This window comes from Helianthus annuus, chromosome 17, assembly GCF_002127325.2.
Source record: "Helianthus annuus cultivar XRQ/B chromosome 17, HanXRQr2.0-SUNRISE, whole genome shotgun sequence".
NCBI classification, from domain to species: Eukaryota; Viridiplantae; Streptophyta; class Magnoliopsida; order Asterales; family Asteraceae; genus Helianthus; species Helianthus annuus.
In genome coordinates, this window is record NC_035449.2 from 166,255,077 (window position 1) to 166,265,351 (window position 10,275).

General features: G+C 33.2%; 1 protein-coding gene and 1 long non-coding RNA gene across 2 annotated transcripts; one reads left to right on the plus strand and one right to left on the minus strand.

The window, feature by feature from the left end:
* Nucleotides 1-239: 239 nt before the first annotated feature.
* Nucleotides 240-3,239, plus strand: LOC110868694. Its single transcript, XM_022117930.2, has 4 exons — nucleotides 240-484; nucleotides 1,667-1,779; nucleotides 2,639-2,719; nucleotides 3,004-3,239. Exons 1-3 carry the CDS (start codon nucleotides 370-372, stop codon nucleotides 2,717-2,719), a joined length of 309 nt encoding a protein of 102 aa, XP_021973622.1. The 5' UTR covers nucleotides 240-369; the 3' UTR covers nucleotides 3,004-3,239.
* A 6,534-nt stretch (nucleotides 3,240-9,773) lies between these two features.
* Nucleotides 9,774-10,054, minus strand: LOC118489227. Its single transcript, XR_004886819.1, has 2 exons — nucleotides 9,997-10,054; nucleotides 9,774-9,825 (listed from the first exon to the last, which is right to left on the minus strand). It is a non-coding gene; the product is annotated as an uncharacterized LOC118489227 (long non-coding RNA).
* Between the last annotated feature and the right edge of the window lie 221 nt (nucleotides 10,055-10,275).

Here is a 10,275-nt window from a genome sequence, read left to right on the forward strand (position 1 = left end):
TCATTTACAAACTGAGCAGGAATCGAACGAGCATTTTTCAAGCGATCGTCGAGCAGTTTGGACAGCCCTACTGGTAACCCACCCGCCCGTAGACCTACCAGTAAAATTACTAATAAAACTCTTTTGACTCAACGATCGAACCCAGATTTTCCTAGATCTCCTATCATTTTCCACCGATACCTCACCAAGTGAGAGTTGAACATGAGGATTTTTGATAAATTGAAAGAACTAAGAAGTCATGGTTGCTACGAACCGCTGTGGTCTAAAAAGAAAAAAGGAAAGGCCGGAAGCAGATAAAGGCTAGAACATAGAGAGGAGGTTGAATTACGCCGGAGACATACAAGTGATCGGTCATAGTTGCTTAACCAGATGACTGAATTACCGGATGATCCTTCTTCCGCTCCTGCTCTCCCGCCACCAACATCATCCACAGCACCACCGCCCGACCCTTCTCCTCCTCCTCCTCGTTTTGATCCCACCCGAAGTAATTAACCCCTCTACTCTTTCTCACTAACGATTAATCATACTACCATTGTCTCACACTATTAGTTTTCGCATTACTTTCTTAATAATGTTATGTTTTTCTCGATTTAGGGTTTCCATTTGAAATTGAGGTTAATATATTTTACTTCATTTATGCTAGAATGGTCTTTATGCGATTGATGATCGATCCACAATTTACATTTTCGCTAGGGTTTTGCAAGGTCTCTTTGAATCTTCATTTGTTTTAGGGTTTTCCACTTTCCATTTCATATGCTGTGCGTGTTAAGACTGTTCTCTGTGTGACTGATGATTGATTTGTTAATTAATTTTTGGACTGAGTTACTTACTGAACAAGTTTGCCATGGTTTTGCAATCATTTGTTTTAGGGTTTACCACTTTCCATCTGCAGCTGGTATTGATTATGTATATGCTGTGTTTGTTAACACTCTTGTCTATGTGACTAATGATTGATTTGTTAATGAGTTAACTGCCATTTTCATCCCTGTGGTTGTGGTTTGGTGGAAAATGCCACTCCAGTCCAAAAAAAAAAAAATAATAATAATTGCGCCAGTTCCGTCCTCAACATTTTTTGAAACGTGCCACTTCGGTCCAAAAAGATAACACGCCGTTAAAAACGTTGAGGACGGAACTGGCGCAAGGCGTTACCTTTTTGGACTGAAGTGGCACGTTTCAAAAATGTTGAGGACGGAACTGACATTTTGGACTGAAGTGGCATTTTCCACCAAACCATAGGGACGAAAATGGCAGTTAACTCTTTGTTGATTAATATTGATATGTATATGCATCTGCACGCCGTCTATGTACAACAAAATAAGCATTATTTACGACCAGAAAAGGCATATCTTTCATATGTTTTACATATAACCTATTTATCAAGTAAATCTTTCATAATTTCTGTATCCCTTATGTTGTTATTACAGCTAAACCTCTTACGGACCCTAATTTTGACCGATTTTGACCCAGAACTACATGAGGCGCAACCTCATTTCTCTGACGTTTTTTCCTCGCGCATTAGGCATGGCTTTTTAAACCAAGTTGCCAGCTCATTTGACAATTTATGTTAGAAGATTAAATTATCTTGCTTGTTAAACTTTGCTTGTCATAATCACAATATTTCAGTATCTAAATCATAACCCTTTTTTATTGCTGAATGATTTTGAAGCTATTGGTATCATCAAAAGGAAAGCTTTGATAAAGGATTTGGCAGCTGCGTACCATGCTGAGTGTCTTGCATATTGCCAAGAGCTTTTAGAACTCCAAAGAAAATGTGAAGAGGTGCGAACTTGCTTATGTATATTCGTATTTACAATGCATGTTGTGCTTCTTTACAAAACTGAACATCTTTAGTTTCACTAATCACTATCACTTGACTTTGGTCAATATTTTTTAACTATTGTTGTTTAGTTGCTCCATTCTTTAGCAAAACATGATATTGACGATAGTATATGTACAAAGCGAAACGAATTTAAACAAGGTTGAGATCGTCTACTATGAAAATTGGAAATAGTTTTATTGGCAACAAGAAGTATAATAGTTCTCTTACCGTTACTGAGGTGAATAATATTTATTTATGTATGCTTATGGTTTCTTTACATTATTAACTGCTACAATACACTTTCTAGAATGGTTTACATTTGGCCCTATTCAGATTTTTGAGTTTAATGTGTTGTGGCCCTCGTAGTCTACTAATAATTGTTTACATTATTAACTGCTACAAGTATAGCTATATTTAATCGCTATTTATATGTATATTAACTGAAATCCCGCTATTTATGGCTACATACCCTGTAGCGACCTTTGACCTATACGCTATGCTAATCGCTATTACAACTATGGACTCATTGACCAGCAAAAGTGATGTGTATCAAAGTATATGCCTGAAAGACAACTTAGGGAATCATAGGGTGTGTCTTCATTTATAACACATGATGTTAAAATTTTGAATTTAAGAGAAAAAAACAGATTTAAATGAATGAGCCCGCATTGGGTTTTTCACTTAATGATCATTTCTTAACCATTCTTCTGCTTTATAATGTAATGATTACCTTTTCTATATAAGAATATGTATTGTTATTACAGGTATTTTTTTTTATCTCCAATATAACTATATTCTGTTCGTTTCAATATTTTGCAGCCCTATGCAGATGTGAAAGTTTCAACAGACTTAAGGAAAGAAACAATGAGGCCCCCCAAACGAAACAAAAAGTCCCGCTAGGTGTGTTCATTTTCCCGCTTTCTAGTTTTTTTTAATAGTATGTTACTATGTTGTCAAAAGCGCAAAAAGCGCGCGCGTAGGCGCAGCGAGGCGCACCTATAGCGCCTGGTGGCAGCCTAGGCACAAAAAAGGATGCGCCTCGCCTGCGCCTTGCGTCTTTGACAACATAGGTATGTTACTTAAAACTTTGCTGACGCTTGACCACCTTTGTTAGGATAAATAACAATGGCTAATAATTTATGTGTGGTTTTACTCTGTTGACAGTTTGTTTTTTAACATTTCAGCTACATGATAGTACTAGGAGTGCCCATCGCGTGTTACATCGACCCTGAATATTGGATTTGCAGCCATTTTCTTCATATTTGTATGTAGATAACTCTGCTATAAACAAGCTTCAAGTGAGGTGTGCCCCTATATAGATACATATTCTTTTGTAACATGCTCACTCTTCCGAAATGCTTAGTTATGACTTAACGGTCTCACATTTTTGATCCATATAATTTTTTTTATTCACCTCTTATGTATGAAGATTGCAAATAGACCACTATTATGACCAATTGACATGTGGACACGTAGATTCACTTACGGTTGATGGGATAGTGGGTTTAATGGGTTGGGTTGGGTTGACGACGTACCCTTTTTATGGATATCGTGTCGTTTATTTCTTTTAACTATTTATTTATTTTCAGGCCTCCCATTAAACTTAGATTCCAACGTTAAGCGCTAATCTAAAAACAAACTCTTGAACTTTAAAAATCGAAATCCGAAGTTTGAAATGAAAAACAACACCATATTAAAGTTTTAAATCTAAATCCAAGTTTGAATCCAAAATTCAGATGGCCATTCTTCACCTCTGTTAATAAATCCTGTGTTTATTCTTTATAAAGTTGTATAGATAATCTTGGCCCATAGATTAGTCTTTTAGCATAATTGACCCTAGGATCCTAGGTTTTCTTCTGTCTATGTTATTATTTTATCTCTCACGGTCTGATAGAGGTGTTCAAACCGGTTTTTTCCCAAACTAGTTTGGTTTGGGTCAACAAAAGGAGCAGTTCGGTTACAAACCGACTCCCAAATGGAAAAGGATCGGTTTGGTTTCTAAGTAGTTCTGGTTTTTTACCTGTTCGGCTCGGTTTTAATCGGTTTCAACGGAGGGGTTTCCAACCCGTTTACAAATCCGCAGTTCAGTTCGGTTTGGTTCTTAATCAGTTCTCGGTTCCGGTGCCTGTACTGTTTTTTTGCACCTTTATCTCAAACAAATATACAAATTTTGTATGAGAGTCAAAATAGACTGAGTCAAATTTTGTGTGTAGTTTTCGTACAGAATTTTTTTGGTATATACGTTTTCGACCCTCCCCACCCACCCCCCCACGGGTCGGAAATTTCAAGCTTCGCCACTGGTCGTTCTACGACCACTAAAGATTTTGAATGGAAACGGTTAAACGAGCTTATCAAAGATGTTTGTAGAATTGTAGATTTATGACACAATGAAGACAAGTCACCTCCACACATGTTTGTAGAAAAATCTCACGACACATGCTCTCTGAGTTTGTGTTGAAAACTTATTTTGAGACAACAAATATGCTTGCGCCATCCAGCTTGATGACGACCTTTATAATACTGAAACGAGAGACTTGTCTCAACATGTTAAAACATGATGATTTGATCATACAATCTCATTTCTCTTTATTAGTGATTGATCATCTATACCAATTTCTAACATGGAATTCACAACTAAATCCGTAACCCTTACCACCCAAATCTATATCTATACTTACTATATAATAAAACAAACCTGTTTTGTGACACTTGTCATTCTCTCATTTAATTGATTAAAATTATTAATAATACTAAAAATAATAATATTTAATCTAAATTAATACAAATTCTTATTATTAATAATATTTAATCAAATCTAAAATCTAATCTAATACAAATTTTTATTAGAGTTAATTACATAGTTAGTCCCTGTGATTTGCCCAAAGTAACATACTTAGGTACTAATAGTTTAAAATGACATTCTAGGGTATTAACTTTTCATTTTGTAACATTTGTAGGTATTAACGTTATTTGTAGGTTTAAAATCACATTCTATTAGTAACTAAGTATGTTATTTTTTACAAACCACAGGGACTAACTATGTAATTAACTCTTATTATTATCAATAATATTTAATCAAATCTAATAAGAATTCATACGAATTCCAAAGTTGATATTAACTTTCAAATAATTAAAAAAAAAATCCGTCTAACATCACAAATGTTTCTGTTAAATTCGATTAATTAATTTGTTCAACAATCACTATTATCTTTATCATTCAGTACGGTTAACCGATTTATCATAATACAACCTCCCACCTATTCAATCATATGATTTTTCAATCTTATATTAACTAAATAAATAAAGATTAATATTCAATCTTATCCTACTTTAAATATAAAAAAATCCGTTAGTTCAGATTAATATTCAATCTTATCCTACTTTAAATATAAAAAATCCGTTAGTTTTTTAAATATATTTTTTTTTATTATTTGGTATATAAAATCATATTTATTCCGTTAGTTCAGATTAATATTCAATCTTATCCTACTTTAAATATACAAAAATCCGTTAGTTTTTTAAAATATTTTTTTTTATTATTTGGTATATAAAATCATATTTATTCAACCCATGTAATACACGGGGGTTTTTAAAAATATAACTTTTTTATTATTTGGTAAACAATGTTACATTTATTCAACCTGTGTAATACAATGGTTTTAAAAATAGATTTTTTATTATTTGGTATATAAATTTACATTTATTCAACCCGTACAATACTTATGGTTCTTATAGGTATAACTTATTTTATTATTTAATATATAAAATTACATTTCTTCAACCCGTGCAATAAACGAGGTTTTTAAAAAGATAATGTTTTATTATTTGGTATATAAAATTCATTTATTCAACACATGTAATACACGGGGTTATAACCTAGTACCTTATAAACGTTACTAACGAATTGCCCTCGAACACTCTCAACTTTTAACTTATTTTTCTCTGGCACTCCCAAGCTAACTAAACCCTAACCCAATTATTTTTTTTGCTGATGTCAGATGGTACGTCACTAAACAAGTGCCACACCATTAAAAAGGGCCCACCAGATGCCACATCAGCAAAACTATAAAGGGTTCAATTAGTTTGGTAGTATAGAGAACAATAAGTTAAAAGCTGGGAGTAGTTGAGAGAAATTCGTTAATTGAGAGTGTTGTTGACCAAAAACTGAAAGTTTGAGTTATTTGAATCTAATAACCCTTCTAAGAATATTGTTTCTTCAATATACAATAATATGTAATACTATCTTTAAACTAAAAATAATAAAGTTCTTGGTTTTATAGTATAACTAGCCTAAGATCCCGCGAGCTTCGCGGGTGGTTTAACACAAACATATAATATATACTGGCAATGAGATGAACTTTGTAAACCCGTTTTCGGGGTGTTACAGAGCTCGTTGAACTTTCATTGACTGTATATCGTTTCGCAGATCATCATCACCTAAAGGAAGTGAAGATGTGCTTGATAACGAATTCATATCTGGTCCAAAAGTCGAAATATTTTGAGATTCCACACTATCAGTTTGAATATAATATGTTACCACCTGCAAAACGATACATTTTAAGCAAAGATCAATTAATCAGATCTTTCGATTACTGAAAAGCATCCTCTGACCAATCAAAGAGATATCAATAAATAGCATACCACATCAATGAATTTACAAAAATGGGTTAAATTCAGTTTGAATAGAATATGTTACCACCTACAAAACGATATCGGGAAATTAAGTTAAGGCAATGAATCAATAGTTTCAAGGAAATAGATAAACAAACCTTCCGAACAGTCTTTGAGATAGCGACTGCTACATAAGTAGGCCAAACAGCAATTGCAATTGAATTCAAGAAGGCAATGAATGGTGCAGCGCAAAGAGTTATAGTAATCCCAGCTACTGTAAGAGTCCAACCCTGAATTTAAATAGAAAGATGTGAATACAACAGTTGGAAAGTATCATTTACGGGTCGGTTTTTGTGTAAAACTAAAACTAAACCGAAAAGTTTGTTTTTTTTTTTTTGGATTCCAATCCGTTCGGTTTCAGTTAACTTAGTTTTTGGAGAGAGTTTGGTTCGGTTTTGGTTAGTCAAAATGTGGACATTTCCTATTTACCAAATAAACTACTTAAAGCTAGCATTATAAAAAAATATAAAAAATTAAATGATTGTGTTAAAAAGTACCGCTTTGGTTTGGACCAAAAGAATTATGAATAAAATGAGCTCGTTTTAGAAAAAAAAAAGGTATAATAAGAGGTTTTAGAAAAGGTATAAGTGATCCATGTTGATCTATTGTATAATTTGAATAGACCCAAATCAACATAGGTCAGCAAGGGTGCAGGTAACTGTAATGGCAGGTGTGACGGCTTAGAGCCTTAGACAAGTAGGTGGTGGCAGTGGGTGGTGCTGGCCCATTTGGGCCCATTCTAAGTAAAAGTGATCCATGTTTATCTATTGTATAATTTGAATAGACCCAGATCAACATATTTACTAAACAAAAGTTATCTAAGTCAACCCATCTTTCTAAAGAACGGGTCATGATTAGCACCTGACCTGACACATTTTGAACCGCATATAAAAATTTCTATTTTTGCCCAAACCCAATCTATCTCTTTTACCACCTCTTGAGTCTAAAAATAGTATCAAATTACCTACAACAAAATATTATAGCCACCCAAATACCGTAAAAACTACGATAAAAAGTTTTGAGATTACCTTGATATGAGCATCTTATTCTTGATATCACTTATAAATGTAGGCTCATAAATATTAAACCCTAGGTTATTCCTCTTACCACCTACAACTTTTGCTCCTTGAATCAAACAATATTTTTATATTTAAAAGAACAAAAATTGACCAATAAAATGTTTAGGATATTAACCTGACCCGTTACCCAACTCGCCCAACTCCGCCATCCAGTTAAATTTAGGCGAGAATGATATAAATACCCCTGAGCACAAATGGTGGTTTGTAGAACTCTTGCCCTTTTTTTTGACATGAAATAAAATCCATATTTAAGGACCTTGCAGCAAGACATGCAGCTCCAGCAGCAGTCTAGTGGGGCTTGAACTGTAGCGAAATGAAACCTACAAAAGAAGAATCAAGTTTAAAAAAGTAACATGGAATGAAAAGAGCGAAAAAATATTATTAACAATCATCTAAAAATTAAACATATATTATAATCTTGCGTCTCGGGTATGAAAAGCCCACATGAACTTACCTCGCAAGTAAAGAATTTACAAAAAGTTATAAAAGAAAATATACGATTATTGTTTTTTAAATTCAAATAGTCCCAAAATTCTCCTTACCATGTTCTTGTGCAATTTCATTCCTATCGAGCAGTATTTCTTCGGTTTTATCAGTTGTACAACCATAGCTCGGTGCTCTCGGCTATGAATTAGAGTATTATACTGCACCACCATAATTAAATTTGCAAACGATTCACCATTAAAAAAATTAATTTAAGGAAATTTCACATCATGATCATATAAAATAATATTGTACCAACAATACAATCTCTCCGTTACAAACCAAAGGCATCATCTCCTCCATCATGACCGCATCCTCCGTTTCCTCTCGCAAGGTCAATTTTATCTCCAAACACTTGAATTTCGATCTCAATTGATCGTATATGCATATTAACTATATCTATTTTTCTCCCACTGGTTAGGTTTTAAGCAAAATTGCCACCAATAGACTTCAAAAGGAGCTCACGAAAGAAAAAAAGGACGCATGTACACCACATAAATCAATGTATGCCTTCTTTTATCTTTGATAAATGAATACCATACCATGTAAGCCAACCCGTTCAAGGGCGGATTCAATATATGTTTCATCTTTATTGTATTAAATAAAAAATTATTAAAAGTATAAACGGGTACAATTAATTAGTGGAAATTGGACATACCGGTTCTGTTTAGCAGCATTTCTCCACCACTTAATAGCCAATGGAAGTGATGAAAACGCCATGCTGTTTTCAAAACAGTAAATAGTTGTTTCACTATAATCTTTTCCCTCAATAGAAGCCAATTCATTGTTGTTGGTATTCCCTGAGAATCATCATTACCAAAACTTTGAATGTATTCTTATGAATTATTAGTGTCAACTTTAAACTTTAAGACACTTTGAACCATTAAACCTACAGTTTAATTTAATTTTACTTGATCGTGTACATACACTCAGCAGTCTTTGGCCCATTTTCCATATCAAAAGTTCAAAATGTTACAAAGAATATAATAAAAAAGACATATAATTAAAGCAAAGAGAAAGATATATATACCTTTGCTAGCATTTAAGAAAGAATAGCCATGAGTATCATGATCGCAACTTCTCCATCCGTTGATTGCCTAGAATCCAATAGACCAAAGAAGTGTTAATGTCATCAATAATGTCTACGTTTGAACACGCTAGGAGGCTTTTGATGTTTGAACCTTTTTAACCCATTTTATTTTCAGCATAATTTCAAGATTTTTACTTGTTTGACCCATTCTCAAGGAAACTAAATAACCAACCTAAGATGTCTAGACACTCTGATAATATGATAAACGCAAAAATTTAGCATCTCATTCTATTTATTCATCAACGTATAAAAGAACTTTGTACCTTCCAAAAAATAACTTCTTTATTATATATGCACTTAGTAGTCTAAAAAATAACTTCTTTATTATATATGAACTTATAATAAAAAAGATAGGATAATCCCCTCAAAGATGAAACCTTTTAGTACCTTAGCAGCTTTGTCTAATATGAGGGCTACTCCAGGTGCTCCATGACACCAATACAAAAGGTCATCACTCTTCCTCTCTTCATCACGCGAGTAATTCCCACTCGAGAAGCAATTGTTGATCATCATAAGATGTAATTAACTCGATTAGAATGCCAGAAACAACTACATGCAAATCATAATCACAGAAATATACATAATCCATATTGAAAATCAATGAAAATTACCTTTAATTTAGAGACTTTTCAGGACCAGAGAAGCGATGATAAGGGGTCCTTATAAATATACAATCTTTCAATCTGAAAACCTCAAAATCACCAATATATTCAGTTGACTAACACAATTCAAACATAGTAAACATCAAAAAGCATCTTCTAGCTAAAAAATTTACTTATGTGCAGTAAGTAAAACAGAAAATATGGCATACACTGAAGATTATTTGAAAAAAATGAGTTAAATGAAAAGGATACCTGGTTAGTTTGAAACCCTAAATGCAGCGAACTCAACTCCTTCACTCAAAATCCGTTACAATTTCAAGTAATGATGAAACATATCACAAAAAATCTTAAATACTTAACTAACCCTAACTACATTGATCAAAACCAAAGAAAGAAAGCAAAATTTAGCCTCAAAGTTAACACACTGAACGAAGCAATCACCAAACTCTCATACCAAAAGATTTGTATGAAACAAAAGTAAATTTAATTGTATTATGAAATAAGAAAAGAATAAAAATATACCTGAAACCC

Coding starts and splice junctions, on each gene's coding strand:
- LOC110868694 (XM_022117930.2), top strand. CDS start 370: ATGACTGAATTACCGGATGATCCTTCTTCCGCTCCTGCTCTCCCGCCA. Junction 485..1,666: donor TCGTTTTGATCCCACCCGAA/GTAATTAACCCC, acceptor ATGATTTTGAAG/CTATTGGTATCATCAAAAGG. Junction 1,780..2,638: donor TCCAAAGAAAATGTGAAGAG/GTGCGAACTTGC, acceptor AATATTTTGCAG/CCCTATGCAGATGTGAAAGT.